This window comes from Leptosomus discolor, chromosome 2 (assembly GCF_034619465.1).
Source record: "Leptosomus discolor isolate bLepDis1 chromosome 2, bLepDis1.hap2, whole genome shotgun sequence".
In the NCBI taxonomy this organism is placed as follows: Eukaryota; Metazoa; Chordata; class Aves; order Leptosomiformes; family Leptosomidae; genus Leptosomus; species Leptosomus discolor.
In genome coordinates this window covers 13,103,658-13,125,484 of record NC_141392.1, presented here as the reverse complement: position 1 = coordinate 13,125,484, position 21,827 = coordinate 13,103,658, and the positions used below count along the sequence as shown (strand labels likewise).

The following is a 21,827-nucleotide window of genomic DNA, read 5'->3' as shown; positions in this document are numbered from 1 at the left end:
TGTAGAACAGGGAGAGGCCATTTTTTCTCCTTTCCCTTCTGGCAGCGTAGGAAATATTTTGGCTCTGGGCTCTGCTTTTTAAACAAAGAGAATAAAAACATTGATTTCCAGGCTTGTTTAAATTCCATGACAAGAATAAAAAACCAATAAAAATTATAAACCTCACAGATTATTTTTGTCCTGTAATCTTACTTCAAAATTAATTGTCAAAATTAAACATGTATAGGCTTCTAGTTCCTTTTTTTCTCCTTCACAGATCTCTAGATTGGACAGCAGATATAAAGATGCTGAGAAGTCTTCAAAAGACAGTGTGTACTGAGGAGGACAGATTTAAATAAAGTGGTCATTGAGTTCAATTTTTAAAATTTAAATACAGCCTTTTTTCATATCTCCCCCCCCCCCTGCAGCAGAGCTTACTGTCCACATGTTATCATCTTGTAGGTGTTCTGCACTGTCATGTAGATTTTTGGGTCTTCTCCAAGACATCCCCACTGCAGTTAGATAGCAGCAAATTCTTATTTTGCTGCTTTCCGAGATCAGTTTGTTGTAATGTTGCCTGTGTGAATCTCTCTTGGGAAAACTGGCCTAATCTTATGCATCTTGTCTGCCTTCCTCTGGGGTTTCTGAAGGGAATAATCTGTTTCACTGCATTTTGTCTTTCATCAGTGAGAACTTCATGTATATCATATGATCAAATATATATATCTATCTCAAATGGTATCATTTCTCTTTGTGAGCAGTTGTCACGTGGTGACCACTGTTTGCTGTTAAACATTGAGAGGTCCCCTTAGATTTATAAGAACTAGAATATGCTTTCTTGGCCGTGTTGTGCTTATAGCCTGAAATACTTTTTGTGGGATCGTATTTTCAGCAGTATGTCTGTGGTTATTGTGGTTTTTCTGAACCTTGTAAGGCAAAGTGGTGGGTTCTGTTCTGATTTTAATTTTGCTGATAAAACAGATGCATGAGCCTATGGTTTAAGTCAAGATTTCATTCAATCACACTTGTGAGTGCTTTAGAAAACATCAGAAACTCTGCAAGGTTTTATGTTCAACTTATAAATTGTATGTTTATAGATAAGGAAAAGCATCTCCACTTTCCTAAGAGATTTTTTTTTTGCTAGGATCAGTTTGAAATGCTTGGTAAATGATTTATGTTTAGTTTCAGGTAGTGCTGGACTCATGTAAATAAAGATATGAAACCGCTTGCACAGATGGACTAAGGCCAAACCTGCTGCTTCACTTTGAATCTCTTGATATCCATTCATAAGGATATACCTCTCTTAGCTCTAACTTGGAAAGAGCGGGGCAGCCTTCTTGATATGGCAAGCTGTATAATGAAGCTTCTCTTGGAGATTTTCCTTATGCCCTGGAAAAAACACTCGTATTTCTCCTTACTCATTTAGTACCATTTGGTCTCCTGAACTGCCAAACACTTGATGTGTATTTAAGATAGATAATTTCTTCCATGCTGCTATTACAAATTGTGTTGGTTTATCAGCTGTGATGATTATTCAGACTGAGCAGTGCACACATTCTTGTTTGGCTTGCACTGGACACAGGCCCTTCTCTCTATACCCCATGTGTCCCAACCTTCCTTTAACACTAGTGGAATATTAATAAATGATGACAATGTATGGGCAGGTAACACTACAGTAATACTTCCGGAGGGTTTCCAACTCGTGGTTCCCCTTTTCTTTGGTTTTACTAAGTGCATGGGCATGAGGATGTTGAGTCATTACTTAAATATTTTCAGCATTTTATTTGTTGAAAAAACAGAAAGCTATAATGACACAAATTTATGAAAAGGGGAATCTATGATATTTGCATATGTTCCAGACTTCTTGTTTCAATAAATCTGAGCGTCTTCCTTAAAACTTGCATTTCTAAAATTCACCAATTAATATCTGTCTGTTATTGTAAGTCCAGATTGTCCTGAGTATTTTTGATCTTTCAGTCTTTTCTTGTGCATGAAGAACAATACAAACATGAGGGTTACAAGGCTATACAATAGTTAGATATGTGTATTTTAAAAAATATTTCATGGTTTGTATGATTAAAGGAGGATTCCTATATTTTCAAAGTTTGTTTCCCTATCCTCCTAAGATATGTGAAAACATATGCAAGGCATAAATCATGTCACAAAAAGCATGAAAGGCATTCTAGTATATTTCCTTTCCTGTTGAATCACTGCCAGAAATCTAAAGTAAGTTCCTACACTGATTGCCTAAGTTGTTTACATAAGGCTTAATAGCCTTTTAGTCAGTACTGAGCTCCATCATGCTTTCCACTAGTCTTCTATGAAATACTGTTTCTTTATGACAATCTATTTCTGATTGAAGCATTTTACATAAGTTGTAGTTGGACTTTGAAAGCTGCTGGGGATTTCCTCTTTTTTTCTTTCTTCTTTTTCCGTGATTTTTATTGTATAAATAGAGTGAGACATTAAAATGATGTGTTACTGGAAAATTGACTAGTGCATGGGAAAAAATATTTAAGTGAACATAAAACTAAACATGTAAGAATAACATCAGATTAGTATGCTTTAAGTAAGGCTTAGACTCATGGTGTTAAGATGAATGGAGAGGTAGGTGATAAATGTCGTTATTGTTTCTGATGGCTGCTTTGGATGTACCGTGTTCCTTTATTACAGAGGCACATTTAAGTCACATTTACAGTATCTTGATTTCTTTTTCTGCATGTCTGGGTGCGTTTATGGCTACATGTAAATAAGCATTTCTAATTTAAGAGTGGTGCTGTTCAGTCAATTTGGTGAGGAGTGGCACTGTACAAGTTCTGCACATCTAAGATAATAAGTGATCAGGTGGGAAAGAGTGAATTTTTTACACTGGTGATAATATACTGCCTATATTCTCTATCTGGAAATGCATCATTAGCAATTTCTAATTCTAATTTATGATTTAATCAATTCAATCAATAAGTTTCTATGTTCTGTCTGTGAGCATACTTGGTTTCCATCAACAGAGGTGCATAAATACATAAAATTTTATACAAATATCTTGTGGGAGACTTATTTTTATTTTAAATTTTTTCTAGTTGGTATAAATTAGAGTTGGAATTGGTGCTGAATAGATCGTAGGGGCAGCTAAAACAGCTCTGCCAACAGCTGAAAGCTTTCTTGTTAGGACAGTGGGTGAAGAGCTTTGCATCCCCTCTGTTAGTCAGTGGAAAAGGTTATTCAGAGGTGACTAAAGAATCTCGCTTATTAAAAGCTTCTGGATCTTCATTGCTTACCTTTCCAGGATCATTGACTATACTGGGTGAGTTCATACAAAGGATGCATAAGTGATGAGAATTTCCACAGTCTATTCCGAGAGAAATGTATAAGATGAAGGAAATTATCAATAGTGGAAAGTAACCCACGTTGGTACAGTATGTCAATAGCTTCCTTTTGAAGGTTGAATTTTGTACTGACTTCAACTTTGAAGCTGTTTATGATCACTTAATTTTAATACTGTTAGCCATTTGTTTTCTGATCAAGGAACAATAATGTAATCTGATTGCCAAGAATGTTCGGAAGTTCACATGTTCTCACAAGCTGGCGTGCCAGCCGTTTCATCAGCTCAAGGATAAGAAAGCTTTCCTATGTATCAAAATAATTGTGGTGCCTTTTGCTGTTCTTAAAAGTTAAGGTAAAAGTATTTTTATTTCAGCTAATGTGTTTTATATTTTTGAGATACGGCTCTTGGGATTTAATACCAATGTTGCATTGTCACATAACAATTTTTAGCTGTTAAATTGTACTGGGAATTAAAATACGTACATAATTGAAGTCTTTCTCCTAAGTTTACAGGCAGAGGTAAAGTACATAGAAAGCCAGTCAAGGAAAACTCAAACTAAAGTGAGGTACACTGAAGAAATCAAAAGATTTGATAAATACATAAATAAATGTCGCCAGAAAAAGAGAGGAGGTGCGTCTTAGCTTAACTATGAAAAGAAGTTACATGGCAGAGATTGAGGCAAAATAAACAAATGGTAGTTAGAACTAGAATAGAATTTGAAATATTTGGACACAGGACAAAGGAAAATCCAGAGAACTAAACCGACTAACTTCAAAATAGTTGAGAAAAATTACAAGATGGCATCTTCCACCAAAGAGCCTGTCCCTAGCGATACTTCTTTGGGAGTTACATTAATCAACAGTATACTGCTCTAGCCAGAGAACTGAAAAATATTGAAGCAACTAGAATAAAATAATTCCTTGGTCCTACACTTTATCACCAGGTAACAGAGTGCTTCTTAGAGATAGAACTGCTGTGGGGAAAAGCCACAAGCTTTGCAAAATCTGTGGCCTTCGTGTCCTGCCAAAGAAACTGTGTTCACAACAGGTATTAGTTTACAGGCTTCAGCAGAGAAGCTGAGAACATGAATGGGCATAGAGATTAGTCTGCACCTCCAGGAGATCCAACTAGAGGAGCAGTACATCACATTAACTATTAAGCATAAGGAAGTTTCAGTTGCAAGTTCTGCATTCTCTTCGTAAGTTAGGTACAGGACTTCAGTTTACTCTGGCACCTTCTGAAAGCACTGCCATTTAACATCTGCCTCTTACAGCTGAGTCCCTGAGTATCACAAGAAAATTCAGAAAGATGACACCGAAACTGTAACATAAAGCAGACACATTCCCAACAATGACTACTAACATAGTGTCGCTTTTCTGCAACAAAGTAGTGATTATAAAATCTGAACAGTCTTAGCTGGGAAAAAAAAAAAAAGAATTGTGGAGCAGTGGGACTGAAAAATATACTGTGTTCTACATACACGAGATTAGAGGGGGAAGAGGGTTGGGGTGAAATATGAAAGCCTCTTAAGGTTTTGCCACTTGTGAATTATGCATCTCACTCTCACTAGTAGGTGTAAATGCATAATTCTAATCTGTTCTTATTACTTATTTATAACATGCACTAGAATGTAAATTCTATGCCTCCTTTGTAGAAGCTTAGCATGCCAGTTAAGGTGTGCAGATATTTCAGGGAGCCTACATAGACAACTTTCTTGGCATAGCACACTGTTGCTAATTAAAGGGCATAAACTTCAAACAATAAATTAAACTAGCCCCCCCCCCCCCCCCCCCCCATTTACAGGAGGAGTATAGACAGGATGTAAGAAATAAGGGAGAGGATCAACAGATAATAAGAAGAGCATTCATCTTGAAATAAACTACTCTGCATTATCTGCATTATTATTATTTATGATAGTTACTGTTATTAATAAAGTACATGTGGGACAGAGAAAAAGCCTACAACAACCACTGAATTTATGAGACTAGGGACAGATGCACGCTCCTTCTTTTATATCACTGGCACTCATCGATTTGTGTTTTTCCCTGATGATGGTTTATGCCATTATAACTGTTTGGTGGCTCCTTACTATTGAGTTATGGTTGCAAAGCACTTCACAAGCGAGAACAAGCCCCTGAATATTATATCTTAATCTGCGCATCCTATAGATACGCCATAATACAGAGCAGCTGACTGCACCACCTGTGATCTGTGTACCCACAAACATGATTTATTCTGGTAATCCCAGTTTAATGCATCACATCAGATTGTGGCAGTTATGTTATCTGATGACATTACTGACACTACATGACATAACTGGGTAGTGCAACATGTCACATTGAAAAAAACTTTGGGCTTTTCACGGTTTTAGGGGTTTTTTTGTGTGTGTGCGTGTTTCCAAAATAAATATAAAGCAAGAAAACTCAAAAAAAAAAAAAATCCCAATAATTTTGCCCAACTACATGTTAACCATATTAATGACTCAACAGCTGGGGCTGATTGTTCCGGTAAGGACAAAGGAGAGCAGGTAGAAATACAGTATATTTTACTATGCTGCTAATTCTGTGGCCAGCTGAGAACTAGCTCAGCTTTTGTAGTCTTGGAACAGATTTAACTCACTATAAATTGTCTTGTTTAGGAACAGTGCTCAGAAGCTGAGTCCTCCCACTATCCTTGTTCCAGCACTACAGTAATGTTTTAGCAAAATCCTTTATTCTCTGACTATAATTCAGATATACAGAGTTGTTCTGCTCCTGGGAAGGTGATAGTATCTCTTCTACAGAAACTCTTAAATCACATGATGCCTTGCCTGGATGGTGAGAGCTGTTCACTAATCATCTTGCATGCCTGTTACTATACAAAATGGTAGAACAAGTTACTGATAACGGATGTAAAATGCATATCTAGCTAAATAAAACTCACAACCTATAAACCACTAATCTGTAACCTCTAGTTGATAGCAATTCAAACAGCCATTGTCGTATTTTTCTTGTTTGGATTCCAATTTCTAGTCTGAGTGTGCTGTCTCAAGTTTCTGCTTGCTTGATGATTTTTTTTTTATATTTTGTTGATTAAAACAATTGTTTCAGGGATAAAATATATTTTGCTTTTTAGTATGCATATTCAATTTTGATAAGTAAAATTCTACTAGTAAAATGTTTTAGTTTTCATCAAAGAAAAATATTTTTTTTAAAATTAATTTCTTTCCTTCTATCCCTCTTTATCTTTGCTTAGGCAGGAAAACTTAAAAAATAAAATAAAGTGCAGTGTTGAAGAGTTCTGAGTAGTTGCAGATACAGAGAGAGAACTATAGAAATCTCGCAGGACTCTATTCTACAGATTTTCAAAGTACAGTGATGTTTATAAAAATAATTTTAAAAACATGATGTTGATATTTAATATCTCTCCCCCAGAATTTGATTTATAAAGATAAATCAGAATCTTCTTGCCAGCACTAGATGTTCCATAGTTTTGGATGGGGTGAGTTGCTCTGAAAATTCCACTTTCTAAATTTATTGTATGTCCTTTTTTTCCCCCTGTATTATTGAAAGGAAGTGGATGGGAACACAAGGAACTAATTGCTTTTCTGTGTAGCACTTACTATCTTATACAGCTGTATGGTGTGTCATCTTCTTTGTTTCCTTTCCTCAGGTTGTTTTTTCAGCCTCTCCTACTAAAAGAGTGTTTGTAAGCCTGTGCTCAGGCCATGTGTTTGTAAGCAGTGCTCACTGCCATTTTCATGGAATCACAGAATAGTTTGCGTTGGAAGGGACCATTAAAGGCCATCTAGTCCAACCCCCCTGCAGTGAGCAGGGACATCTTTAGCTGGATCAGGTTGCTCAGAGCCCCGTCCAGCCTGACCTTGAATGTTTCCAGGGATGGGACTTCTACCACCTCTCTGGGCAGCCTGTTCCAGTGTTTCACCACCCTCATTGTGAAAAATGTCTTCCTTGTATCGAGTCTAAATCTGCTCTCTTTCAGTTTAAAACCATTATACCTTGTCCTGTTGCAATAGGCCCTGCTAAAAAGATTGCCCCCATCTTTCTTACAAGCCTTCTTTAAGTACCAAAAGACTGCTATAAGGTTTACCCAGAGCCTTCTCTTCTCCAGGCTCAACAGCGTCAGCTCTGAGCTTTTCCTAGTAGGAGAGGTGCTCCAGCCCCCTGATCATTTTTGTGGCCCTCCTCTGGACCCATTTGAGCACCTCCATGTCTTTCTTATGCTGAGGGCCTCAGAGCTGAACACAGTGCTCCAGGTGGGGTTTCGTGAGAGTGGAGTAGAGGTGGAGAATCACCTCCCTCGACCTGCTGGCCATACTACTTTTGATGCAGTCCAGGATGCAATTGGCCTTCTGAGCTGTGAGCACACATTGCTGGCTCATGTCCAGTTTTTCATCCACCAGCACCCCCAAGTCCTTCTCGTCAGGGCTGCTCTCAATCCCTTCATCCTCCAGTCTGAGGATTGGCCCAACCCAAGTGCAGGACCTTGCACTCATGAGGCTCATATGGGCCCACTTCTCAAGCTTGTCCAGGTCCCTCTGGGTGACATCCCATCCCTCAGGCGTGTCGACCACAGCTTGGAGTTGTCTGCAAACTTGCTGAGGGTGCACTTGATCCCACCGTCTGTGTCATTGATGAAGATATTAAACAGCACTGGTCCTAATACCAACCCCTGAGGAACGCCATTTGTCTCTGGTCTCGATCTGGACATGGAGCCATTGACCACTACCCTCTGGATGCAACCATCCAACCAATTTCTCACCCACTGAACAGTCCACCCATCAAATCCATATCTTTCCAATTTAGAGAGAAGGATGTTGGGGGGGGGGGGGGGGGGGGGGGGGGGCAGGGCATGTCAAAGGCCTTACAGAAGTCCATATAGATGACATCCATAGCTCTTCCCTTGTCCACTGATGTAGTCACTCCATCATAGAAGGCCACTAGGTTGGTCAGGCAAGACTTGCCCTTGGTGAAGCCAGGGCAAGTTCGTACGGTCCTCCTTTCTACCCTTTTAAAAAATGTGTATGATGTTTCCCTTTTTTGAGTCACTAGGGACTTCACCTGACTGCCATGACTTGTCAAATATGGAGTGTGACTTGGCAACTACATCAGCCAATTCCTTCAGGACTGTGGGATGAATCTCATCAGATCCCATAGACTTGTGTATGTTCAGGTTCCTCAGGTGGTCACGGACCTGATCTTCTCTTTGCTCCCCCAGTCCCCATCCTGCGGCCCATCCGCTTGAGGGGTGTGGGACGAGAGGTTGCCAGTGAAGACAAGCAAAAAAGTTTTTGAGTACCTCAGCCGCCTTCTTGTCTGTTGTTGCCAGCCTGCCAGTCTTGCTCATCAAAGGGGGGCTTATGCTTTCTTTAAACTTAGTTTTCTGGTTGACATGCCTGTAGAAGCCCTTCTTATTATTCTTTGCATCTCTTTCCAGACAGACTTTATTTCTGCGCTCCGTAATATATGCTGTTCCAGATGAGACTGCACTATTGATTTATATAAAATGGATAGTAATAGTTGCTGTATTACCTACCATATATTCTTATATAACTTCATATCTTACTGGCTTCTCTCACCACAGCTGTACATTCATATGTGTTCTTCAGTGTGTTGTAAAAGTGGCAGTCAGGCACTTCTCTTGACCCGATAAATTAACTCAGCATCAAATGTAAGGTGGATCAGAATTTTGTTTCTCCCACTGCAGCAAAATCAGAATTACTTGGGAATAGAGAATGTACTTCTGTTAGTGAGCCAAGGGGTTCTTGGTCATACTAATGTGAATCCAGAGTAGTTCCAGTTTTATAGCAGCAAGTGTCTGAGATTCAAATCTGCAATGTAGCTTCCTAGTGCAAATGTATTTTCCAGTTGTGAACATAAAGCTGAAGTAATACAGATTTAAAATGTTGAAACCACTTTTTTTCCTTTTTCACTTTTTTGGACTTACATTGACTGAGAGATAGTGGTTCTTATGATGTATACTAACAACTCCCCTCTATTTAAGCTGATAGCAGTACAGTGATGGGATTGGAAGCATTCATGAATGGAAATTTTCATTTAAATCTTATATGGGGCAGCGTCACACCATATGATGTGCAAAGAAATGACAAAGAGATAAAACTAAGACGGTGATATTGATATGACCACAATTACTTCTCTTCATGTGCCTGGTAAAAATTCATGTGCTCTGTCCTCTTTCTGCTTTCTCCCCCTCTGACCTTCAAACTCACCTTATTTGTGTATCTGTTATAATTGAAGTAAACTAAGGAGACAGTACTTGGGTTTAATTCTAGCAAAGATGTAACTTGGAAGGTCATTAGGTTCATTTGATGCTGAATGTTTGCACTGACTGGCTATGCGTTGTTTTGGCAGCAAGAGAAGCTTTTAGAAAAACTCCCAAAATGCCTCTATATTTTTCTGACTGTGACTAATGATGATGGGCTGGGGAACGCTTTAGGGATGTTACAGGAAGGAGGGTACCAGGGAGCTTCATGCATGCACCGTGATTATTCTGTGGTCAGTGACATGAGATGTTTTTAGAGTTACACAGGAAATCAGATACATTAATAGGTGGTGAAGTATTAAGAGAAGTTTAAATGTCCTTCTCTGATGTTTCCCTTCAACTTTTTCTAAACAATGTAGTATGTGGCACTCCACGTGATTTGAGTTTTCTTCAGCTGAGCACCTTTAGGATTTCAAGCTAGTGTGTCCTAACTAGAGGGCAAGAACACCCTGGAAAATGTACCCATACATGCTATTTCATGGGCATGGCTTTAAAATGGAAGACTGGAATCCTTGTATTCCAGCTTCTGCAATAGGAAAGGAATAATATACATGTTTAATTCAGAAGCTGGATAATTGCTAGGGTAAGATTAAAACTAATAGTTTTACAGAAGAAAAAAAGGGGGGGGGGGATAATGAAACACTATAAGCAGGAATGGATGCTAATGTGGCCTTGTGAATTGGCTGGGATGAAACATAACATTTGAGGGATGTCTTTGTGCTTAAAGAGGTACAAGACTCTGGGCTAATAAATGGCATAAAGGTTTTCTGTGCAACAGTTAAGGGTTGTAAGAGCATAACCAAGAGACACTGTTACTAAATGTGAAAACAAATAGACTTTACAATCTTTACTGTTAAAACATAATTACATTTAAAAGCATTAAAGTACTTCGGAGCTACCACTTTTCCAAAAGTGGAACTGTGGTTCTACCATGTTCATGTACTATCTTCATTATTTGTTTGAAATCATTGCAAACTGAAATGATTAAAGATCCTTTTGTTTCACATTTGTGCCAAAGGGTTTTTCTTCTTGAATATAACTTTTACACAGTCCAACACATGATCGTCATGTTTTTGCTGCTCCCATACGATACGTGATTTTGTGCTATGCTCTTCAATTGCTCAGATGGGGCCTGGAAGTTGTGCCTTTCCTGAACTCTTCTGAAGCATATAAATCTCAAATGGAATGAGGATTTACTTCTTTATGAGTAATTTGTAAAACCAGCGATATTTACTGCTGAGCAAATAGCTTTTAAAACACATGAGCATTTGTTGGCCAGCTAGAAGCAAGGTTGTTTTGTCCATATGCCATTGTGTCAAAGTCTTTGCTGGTTAGAGAGCAGAACAACAGCTTATGGTGCTTCCTCAAAATAATTATTTGTGACTCTGAGTATGTCTCTCTTTAGTTCTTGCCCTTGTTTTTAGTGGCTTCACAAAATTATTTTAATTCTTTCTTTGGAATCTTCTTAATTATTAATTAATATCCAGCAGAATTTCCTGCTGTCTTGGAAGATAGCTGTTTTCTTCAATTAATGGGCCAGTTCCACATGTGAAAGGCCATTCATTGCCAATTTATACCATAAGGTATCTGAGCACACTGTTTTCTTAGGCTTGATTGAGTTACCTGAAGTAGGCAAGTGGTGTCATTTGTGATGCTCTGGTTTTTCTGAAATATTTTCAAGGGAGTGATGAGTATGATGTGGGGTTCACAGGAGATCTGTGAAAAAGATGCAGCATTAGTATAATACCTTCCCAGAGAAGATTGTCCATTAGTGATGGTTCTTTGAGAGTCAATATAATTAAGTGATTGGTGCTTTATAAATACAGAAAGCAGGATATACTGTACTAAAAGTTATACATGAGTTGTTGCTTGCTTTCAGAAAATGGTGGAAGAGAAAGAACTGCTAATGATGTCTGATGGAGCAGGCTTGATAATACTTTATGAATTTGTGGTGTTTTTTTATGGTAGTGCATAAAAGTCAGATGAGGACATCATTGTAGTTGGTGGTGTAGATTTATGGTCCCAAAGAGTTTACCTTCTAATTAAATATTAAGTTAGTGTGAGTTAATTTAACAAACTATGAGAAAGAAGATGAGAGAACAGAATAAGGATGTGAGTAATGAGCTCAACTAGTCGCAGTCTACCTACATAAACAACATGGTGATTGGAATTCTTTGGAAGTTTTTCATCTTCATACTCTCTCAGCAGGTTTTCTTTGTTGTGCTGCTAACAATCCCTTGCTATGGTGCTGCCGTATTATTTTCCTTTGAATATAGCAATGGGATAGCTATTGTCTCAATTATTTTCCTGAAACTATGTGGGGTTCCTTACACAAGTCGCGTTTCAACTGAGTGCTCACCAAGCCAGGACATTGCCATTTGTGGTCCTTAGGATAGCTGCCTGAAACCAGGGAGGGTGGAAGAAGGGAGGAAAGGGTATGTGACTCTTGCTGTAAACCTGAATACAGAATGCCACACGTTACAGATAAATTAAAGCATTGTAGCCATTACTGCTGTACTATGTTTGAGCTGTGAAGTACTCTGATGTCTGGATGGTAAAGCTCATCTTTTGAGTCAAGTTCTTAAATCTCTAATTCCGGGGTTGATTTTTTTTCTGTTTTTAATCTACTAAGTTTTTCTTCTCTATCTTAGTAACATCTCTCTATGTTAAAAGTAGCACTGTAGTGTTGCGTATTATCTTTCAATGACTACCCATTAAATCTGATCAAAGCAAAGTGAGTGTTCTTATTGACCATGCAAACAGGGTCATTCTTTATTCTTTCTATCTTATGCATTGATTGTGCTATCAGGACTTCTTAGAAACTGGATGTATACCAACCACTGTAGTTAGATTTACCGTGGTGTTTAAGATAGTTGCCTTAGTTAGTGTGGGAAGTTCCACATGTACCACATATACCACATATATAACATAAAGGTATGCAAATGTCGATGTTAATGATAGCTACTACAGTTACCAATTGTCTTGCTAACATATGAGTTAGAAAATAATTTAGTTTGTTTGTATTGCCTCTGAGGTCAAGGAGATGAAAAGGCAGGTTGATCTCTTCTCTCTCTGCCCTCAGCACACCCCCCCCCCCCCCCCCCCCACCCCCCCCCCTTTTTTTCTTTGGAGAATGCAAGTAATGGTTTTAAAACAGATCGGGGGGGGGTGGGGGGGGGGGTGTATTTTAGTTTTCTTCTTTTATTCTGTGTGAAAAATGCAGAATTATTTTTCTGGCTACCTGCTACCTTAATACAATGATTTGAGGGAAACCTGTACCCTCAAGAAAATATTTTTTTTTCTTTTCCCTTTGATGCTTTTTGCCTTTCTGAGTCCAGAAATTACTACAAGACTAAATCCTGAATTCCTGAATTTAGATTTTTCTCAGTAAACCTCTAAAATCTTTAAATTTAGCTTTGTTTTGGTAAGAAATGAGTGATTTAAGAGAGTAGTTATGGAAAATTGCAATATGAAACATTTGATATTATTTTAAAGTAACACAGGGCACTGGAATTGTGGAACATGCAGGAATATAACCTGATCTAGCAAATGTATAGGAAAAAAAAATCAGTTTTTGCTGTGAGTTAAAAAGAAAATAATTGTCTGCTTATTGAATTCATTTTGTAAATTGAGATCAATGAAAATCTTCCAGTGACAGCATGAAATCAATTGTAAAATAACATATAATTCATGCCCTATATTATAAATTACAGTTTGTTTGACATTAATCATGGAGTTTTCCATGAATTGGGGTGCATTTTCTTGTAACACATTTCTGGATAATGCTTGTGGATCCATTTCTAATGTGTATGAGAGCGATCTGTTTTTCATGTCCACAGTTGCCTACATTTGATCTTATGCAAATCATGCAATCAAGCAAATGGAAAACAAGGCGTTATTGCTAGAGGACCTTGACGAACAGTGGCTTTGTAGTTTTAAGAACCTCCTCCCTCCTCATTTAGATTCATGTTTGTAGCTGTAGATACTTGAATCCGTTGCTCCGTTATGAAAGACTTTGAACTTTAAATGGGAAAATGCCTACCAAATCAGATTGTGACAAATAATTGCATCAATTATCATGTAATATGATTTTTATTGTTCAATTTCCCAGTTTCTGGTTCTAATCTTTTAGAAATACTACCTACACTATATTTGTGGGCTCATCCAAACCTTGAAGAAGTCTATGGAGAGATTTTAATTGACTGCAAAGCTCATGCTTTGAGTGACATTCCCAAGTCTCTAATTTCTGTATTTTCTTCTGCTCCCACTAACATCATTTTTCTTTTTAGTCTTTATCACACCTAATCTTTCAGATTCCATTGAAACTTTCTATTCAGCATTTATTAGTCAAAATACATTGGCTTTATTAAGTCAAGATGAGGAATAAAATTTCCTTTGATCCTGGTGACATGTTCCCTTTTCCCATATTTTATCTTTTTACTTTTTTTAAACCTCTCTTATCCTTCTCTTCCCTTTCAGTATGCTTATCAATTGATCCTAAAGGATCTTGCTCCTCATATGTCACGTGTTTCCATCCCTTGTTATTCCTGTTCTTTCAAACTTTGCATGTTTCCCTGTCTTGTCTTTTTGCTTTTTACATTCCAGGCACTGAGACACGTGTAGTAACTTATTGTCACTTGTTTTTTTTCAGGGGGAGAAATAAAACATTTTTCCACCTTTCATTCTCATCATCCTTCACAAAGTTCCTCCCTCTTCAAAATTAACTAGATATTTCCAGAAAGTTATGCATGCAAGTAGTCTCATCAGGGTTTCAGTACAATCTACCTTTTTAAAAAAAGCAGTTCCTTGATGAGAAATTTTCCTTGAAGGAGAGAAAAATACACTTCCCCACCCCCCATCCCAAATCCGTGTACAAGGAAAACAGTGATCCACTGTAAACAAATGGAAAAGGAGAAGTCCACTTTTTATTTTTCTCTTCTCCCTTGCCTTGTGTTATATTCACTCTGCTAAGTGAAGCCTCACAATGCAGTTTCAGCTTAGAGAGAAGAACGTGTGTTTGCTGTTTACAAGGATATGAATTAAATGGGTGCCATGGATTGCTTTCAGACTTTAGGCTTGCTAAAAGAAAAATCCTTCTGGTCACTTGTTTGCCCACCCAGAACGTGGTGTATCTGACACTTGTCTCGCAGACTTCCATCTCCAGTTGTACTTTTCGTGGCTTCTCTGATGGCAGCTGTAAGGAACAAGGGATCCAGGAAGGTGTACACTAATGAGGGCAATACAGTCAGCGCTGTATGTGGAGTTTACTTTCTCTGCTTGCTGAGCCAGCTTGAGCACCTGCTCTGGAGTGTGCTTTCCCCCTCTCACCCACATAAGCACTGCTTAACCCTGGTAGAATCAGCCCCATTATGTTGATTAAACATGTCACTGCGTTACAAGCATTCGCTTGATGATTTTTATTTTTTTTTTAGTTACAGCATTTTTTTTTTTTTAACTCACACTTTGCCATGTGCGCCATAGAACAATACCGCTGAGTGATACTGCGTTTTCAATAAAACTGAACAGGTTCGTTCTCTCCTCACGCAGAGTGGAGTGAATCGGAAGGAATTCCATTCCAGCAGGGACTGGAGACATTATATGAGGGAAAAACTAATGAGGAAGAAGTAGGGTCTACAGCATATCTGCTTTAGTGATGTCTTTGTCATCTAGTTCAATTTTTGAATTTATGCTCAGAAATATTTTAGTACAGAATGGTAGTTTGATACTGTTTGGCTCTTAAAACACTAGCATTTGTTATGTCTTGCAAAAGCCAGAACTTTTCTAGCATACTAAAATATGTACCTATAACATATGCATTTTACTTGTATACCTTATACCGTTGCCAAAACCTCTACTGTAAATTCCTTCTTAAAGGATTTGCTCATTAAAATCTATGATTTGTATTTTAATAAAAAAATGGAAAATATTAGAAAATTATGTCTGCATTACTTTATTACTATAATTTTTCTGACAAACATTCCTTTATTAGTATAGGGAAGAATATATGAAGCTAAAGATCCTTCAGAACATTTGTTCAGGAAAGCTAGTGAATTTTATTCACCATTTTCTGCAGTAATTGAAACTCAAGATAGCTTCATAATAAATAACCATTTAACAGTTGTTTTGCTATAGCATTAAACAGATTATCTTTACTGAAATATACTTTACAAATGTTTGGTGTTCATGCAGCTGAAGACAAGCAGGCGAAAAGAGAACAGACCAATATGGGTGGGGGCAACAATGAGCTTCCTTTGTGTTCATGCTTATAGTGAAATCTGCATGGAGTGAATCATTGTATGTATTGATGCTTGACATTCATATATCATACAGCATATTTTAAAAAAATGCATCTGGCTGTGCTAATGAACCTGTGCTTGTTTTTCCATTAATTTGATTTGATTTAATCATCTTAAAGGTGTTCATTTGCCACTGTAGCAAATTGATACAGTATGTAGCACCTAAGAGGCTAACATTGTTTTGTTTGGGTGGTGTACATTCTAGTGTAAATGTACTGTATGATGGGGTGATCTCAACCAAAATGTGCCCTGTAGACCTATTAGTAGGCAAAATTTGCAATTATTTGCTGTTTAAACATCCAGAAACTATTCACTCCTCTGGGACAAATCTGAAGCATTTAAGAGAAACAGGTTTCTCTACCTCTTGATCTTCTGAATTCACTACCCTCTGAAAGTTACAGAAAGCAATCTAAAATTAATATACAAAGTAAATTCATATTTCTTTTTTGCCTTAGATTTAGCAGTTTTTACGCCACACCAGTTTCTGCTAACTGCATGCACACTTGCTGGTTGTACAAACAGTTCCCAGGTCACCTTGTTTACAGCACAGCTGCCGCCATCTCACATAGATGCCCCAGTCCTGACGGTTTTGGATTCTAGAACGATATATGTACAGTAAGTAAGGATTTCTTCTTTCCTGATAGCACAATAGTGCACCAGTTTATTCAAGAATTCCAGTGAGTTCAATCAGGGGAAGGGTTTGTGACATAAAATTAAATTTATTATGATTAAATGCATAGAAGTGATTAGTTTAGTGGTTCTGTGAACCTTCTGATTATCACTTGCCAACTTAATTTCCATTTTGTCTTTACGCAATCAGTATAACCTACATATGGGCATAGCCTCTGCAAACTTCAGTGCAGGAAATGTTCTGGTGATATGCCCATTTTGTAGCCCCTGCTTTGTATGTTACTGTAATCATTTACCTATTGAGTACAAATACTGCATTAGAGGTGTGCCTTAGATTTATTTTCATGGTTGCACAACTATGCTTTCAAATTCTTGATATAAACCCCACAGAGTCCCCTAAACAAAGCCTTACATTTTTCAGTACAGTCCGAATCTTTTCTGGTCTTAATCATATTTTGCTTTTATTTGCAGGTGGAAAGAACCAGTAGAAGTAAATGGAATCCTAGATCGCTATATAATTTACATTGCCAACAAGGAGCAGAATTTTACAAAATGGAATGTAATCTATAATAGCACAGAACTTTTTCTGGATTTTACTATTCAGCAGCTTTTCCCGGGTACTGAATACCTCATAAAACTAGCTGTAAGTTTTAAAGATGTGTAGTAGAGGTTTAAAATGGTGAAAACTATTCTGATTTTGTTAACATCTTAAATACATAACGATTCATGTGTCCGTTTCGGTTAACCTCTTCTTTCTGAAACTAGGGTGGATGAGCCGTCCCGAACAACAGTAAATGTTTTGTTCCAAAACAGACCCTCAGAAAATATGTATGTAGTTTAAATACAGATTTTCTTCAAGGATAAGTTGGACGATAACTAATAGAGAGTTAACCAGAAATATATGAAAGACTTAAAAAATGTGTTCTGCCCCTAACTTACGAGAAAGCACTGAATGTATTTGAAAATGTTAGCCTTTCTTATTTTGTACCATGATAATTTGGTCTTTCTTCATAAAATCTGTATGTAGAAGGAAAGAGCAGAGAGAAAAAGAGTTCAGTGTCAAGTAACAATTTGTTTATTCAAAACATTTTTAAAAGACCTTGTTGTTTTCATTGCATTTCTTTATTGTTGGTTTTATTTTGTGATGAAATAGAACAGCTTCAGCTCACTAACAAACCTGAAAATACGTGCGTAAAAGCATGGGATTGTCCCTTGTTTTAAGCACACCGTTCATTTTATAACAATACCTATATAAGGATATTTGCTTTGATAAATGCCATAGAAAAATATTCTGCTCTTGATTATGAATAAATTTACATTTATGTAGACTGGGTATGCATTCATTTTTTCTTAACATGCTCTTGAATGTTCTAAATATTATACCACAAAAAATAAACTACCTTCAGGTGATGATAAGGATCTGACTTGAACTTGAAAAAGCAAGGATATTCAGTCTAATTAAAGCTTAGGTTCATGTTGAAATTAATTCATTTGTGCCTAGATATTTCAGCATAGTAAATTGTAGAGCATATAAAATAGCACCATGTCCAAAACGAAGGCAGTACTTCAACAAGCATTTTATGGTTTTATAAGCAAGCGGGACTATGATTAGGAATTTGTGATGTCCTTCACTGTGCCGCAGCTCTTCTGTGCTCCTGCTCAGCTCCTCTGCATAGGGGCACGTGGAGAGAGGATCAGGCGAGAATGAACAGCTAGGATCTGGAAAGAGCTGCTACTGCTTCTTTTGGTGGTTTTGCCATGGGATATGGTTAAAACAAAGAAGCGTTGTGTGGGCTTTGTTTTTACTTCATCAACACGTACTGCTTTTGTAGAAGTTACTGAATACATTTTTAGGAACCTCTGATCTTTATATTTTGTTTCTTATTTCTTTGGGTTCTTTCAATATTTGTGTTGCATCAGTGGTAACCAGAAAGTAAGAAAAGATAACTTCTTCTAGTGATGAAGATAACTGGATTTGCCTGGATAAAACACAGTGGTCTATGATAGGCAGGTTAGATGATCTAAATAACCTTGCAGCTTTGAAAATGGCGAGACTAAAAGTGCATGAAATGCCTGATATCTTTGATGCCTGATAGTCTTCTTAAAACACTTGGATCCATTGTATTTAGAACTTGTCAGAGTATTTTGAGAAGTGTCATATTAGAGATTTACAAGTTGTGAAGCTTCAAAGAAGCCGAATGTTATACTTGATGAAAGAAAAAACAAAACAAAACAAACCCCCTAAAAACCCAAATCAAACATACACAACTGGAAAGGAATTGAATTGAGATATTTAGTGTTTTACAGGTAATTTAATCCAAATTTCAATAAAACTTTTAAAGTAAAACCGACAACAGAATACCTTCAACACTGGAAACTTAACTAAATGCTCCCTTTTTTGATTAGAATGAAATATTTCTGTTAGCTAGAATCTTTTTCTTTTCCTTGTTTCACAGGTAATATTAGTTTTGTTTTGTATCCATGCAAAAACGTGGGAAATTGGAAGTTGAGTTATCAGAAGTTGCAGCATAGAACGCAGGAATCAAAGTTCTCACCAGCAGAACTTTCAGCACTTCACAGGCTGCTGGCTTTAACTTTTGTATGACAGGTTAATATAATTGCATTAAACAAAGTAAACAAAATGTTTCTTTTTGTATGCTGTTACCAGTTTTCAGAATTGATTACTGCTGTTTAATATGTGGCAATTGTATTCATAAACAAGTGCAACATCTGTTATAAGCAAATCTAATGTTTTTTTCCAAAAGTCAGCTGAGAAGTCTTGAGGTCATGTCTCCATGGATTAGTGCCAAGAAACTTGCTTTTTCTCTGCTCATCTCTAAGATGGATGGGTGTGAGCTAGGCCAATCTGAAAGCAAATTAAAAGCTGAAAGGCTGCATTTAGTAGCTGGGGTGGCACACCCGTTTATGTGACTGGAGTGCTTTTGTGATTGAACTGTTAAGCTAATATCTCCTCATGGCTGCGTTATGTGGGTAAGCTAGTCAGGTACTTGCTGGAGGATCACTTGTTATGTGGCTTGTACCTGTCCCTTGGCTCTCTAGATGCTTTGGTATTTTTTGCAAATTTTGTCTCAAATCTGTTTCTCAGTGAAGTTCAGAATGACACAATGGGGCTCAAACTAGGTGTAGGATTTCGTGGCTTTGAGCATCACTGGATGTGATTGCCAGAGTCCCAGCAATGTCCAGTCCATTTGGGTACACTGATGTAAAATCGTAGAATCGTAGAACAGTTGCGGTTGGAAGAGACCTTCAAGATCATCGAGTCCAACCTTTCCTAGCTCTACCAACACCACTAAACAGTGTCCCTAAGTACAACATCTACCCATCTCTTAAACACCTCCAGGGATGGTGACTCCACCACCTCCCCAGACAGGCTGTTCCAATGCCTGACAACCATTTCAGTGAAGAAATTCTTCCTAATGTCCAGCCTGAACCTCCCCTGGTGCAGCTTAGGGCCATTTCCCCTTGTTCTACTTCTTGTTACTGGGGAGAACAGACTGACTCTCGCCTCGACACAACTTCCTTTCAGGTGGTTGTAGAAAGCGATAAGGTCTCCCCTCAGCCTTCTCTTCTCCAGGCTAAACAGCCCCAGATCCCTCAGCTGTTCCTCATATGAGACACGCTCCAAATCCTTCGCTAGCTTGGCAGCCCGCCTCTGTGCCCTCTGCAGCACCTCAGTGTCCTTCTTGTAGAGAAGGGCCAAAAACTGGACACAGCACTCGAGGTGCGGCCTCACCAAAGCCGAGTACAGGGGAATGATCAGCTCCCTCCTCCTGCTGACAGCACTGTTCCTGATACAGGCCAGGATGCCATTGGCCTTCTCGGCCACCCCACCATTTAAAATGTGGATGAGCGGTCTTTTACTGATTTTCATTAGAAGAATCAGAAACTTCATACCCCAGCAAGTTTAAGATACAAAAATTGAGCTTCATGAAATTCAAGAAATAAGTGAATGAGAAGGCTACTGTTACCAAGCCCTTCAGTGAAAAAAGCCCTCCACTGCTGAGGAAGGCTCTGTGGAACTTATTTAGCCAGGCAGCAAGGAATGTATGAGAAGGAGGTCTTCCAGAGCTGGTCTTTTTGGCTTCTTCATGAAGCCGGTAGAAGTGAAATAATTTGAAAAATAGTCTGCCTTTGCTGGAAGGATGATGTTCTTAAATTTCCATTATCAAAATGCTAGCAGTTGTCTGAGCATCCTTCTAAGCTGACTTTTTTTTTTTTTTAATTTTAAACACCACCATGTTTAAAGTAAATGCCATTTTCGGGTGTTCCCAAAACTGAGGTTGCCTTCTTTCGTCTTTATTTGATAGCCCAGACTGAACACAGGTGAGTCGTTCTGTGATTGTGTTGTGAGTGTAATTTCCAGTGAACTCAGAACAATCTTGGTGTATAAAATTACCTATTGGGCTAGTATACACTTTTGGAGCAGGGTAGGAAATATGTTGACTGCTCTCTGACTTGAAACCCACTGGGAAACGGGAAATTGAAGCTAATCCTTTCAAATAAAATGTACTAGAATGGGAGAAACATTTTTTTCCTGGAGGTCTGGACAGCAAGGTTATTTTTCCTTTGTGTGCTGACGATCCAGAGCAGGCTACATGTCCACTTCAGCATATGGGCCACTCCTGAAAACACAGGTGATGTCATAAGTTTTAATTAAGAATATGTGAATCTGAATCTTTGTTGAATTCAGGTTTTGATTTATTTTATTGCTAAACAATAAAATTAAAAATAAACTGAATCTGAATCTTCATTGAATTCAGGTTTTGTGTTATTTTATTACTAAACAATAAAATTAAAAATAAACTAAACCAAAAATCTTTCAATCCAGTACAGGGTTTATATATTCTTGTATAGTTTTTTTTAACTTCTCTAAGAACTCCTGTCTCTTGTCATTTATCTTACTGCAAGTAATTGGAAAACCAGCACACATAAGGACCATAGCTGTGTAGTCTTATGTTTGTGCACATAAAACATTAAAAGCCTGTTGTATGGGGCAATATGTACATTTTCTTGCATATTGTATTGTTTCATAATCAAGCAAAATGTAAAAATCAAGTAATCAATCTTTTCTACTCTGGTAACTGAAATACAAATGATTTGACTTTGTTATCCATAAACATGTAATAATAACTGTTACATATTGATTTATAGTAGAGTAGTTTTCCACTATTTTAATTGCATTTGCACACCACTGCGTGCTGTCATGAAATGCAGAACTGTCTGAATGGCATTTTTTTCTCAATGACTATTTGAGATAATTTTTTAAGTGCGTTGCAAGTTGCTCAGTGTATTCTGTA

The 21,827-nt window shown here is 37.7% G+C and overlaps 1 protein-coding gene across 1 annotated transcript in view; it reads left to right on the top strand.

Moving 5' to 3' along the window:
- Positions 1–21,827, top strand: part of USH2A (usherin) — a 395,830-nt gene that overhangs the window by 184,034 nt on the left and 189,969 nt on the right. The window contains exons 32-33 of the mRNA XM_086460628.1: positions 16,335–16,494; positions 16,981–17,152. Of these exons, the coding sequence (XP_086316754.1) occupies positions 16,335–16,494; positions 16,981–17,152 (332 nt within the window). The remainder of the gene's footprint in view (positions 1–16,334; positions 16,495–16,980; positions 17,153–21,827) is intronic.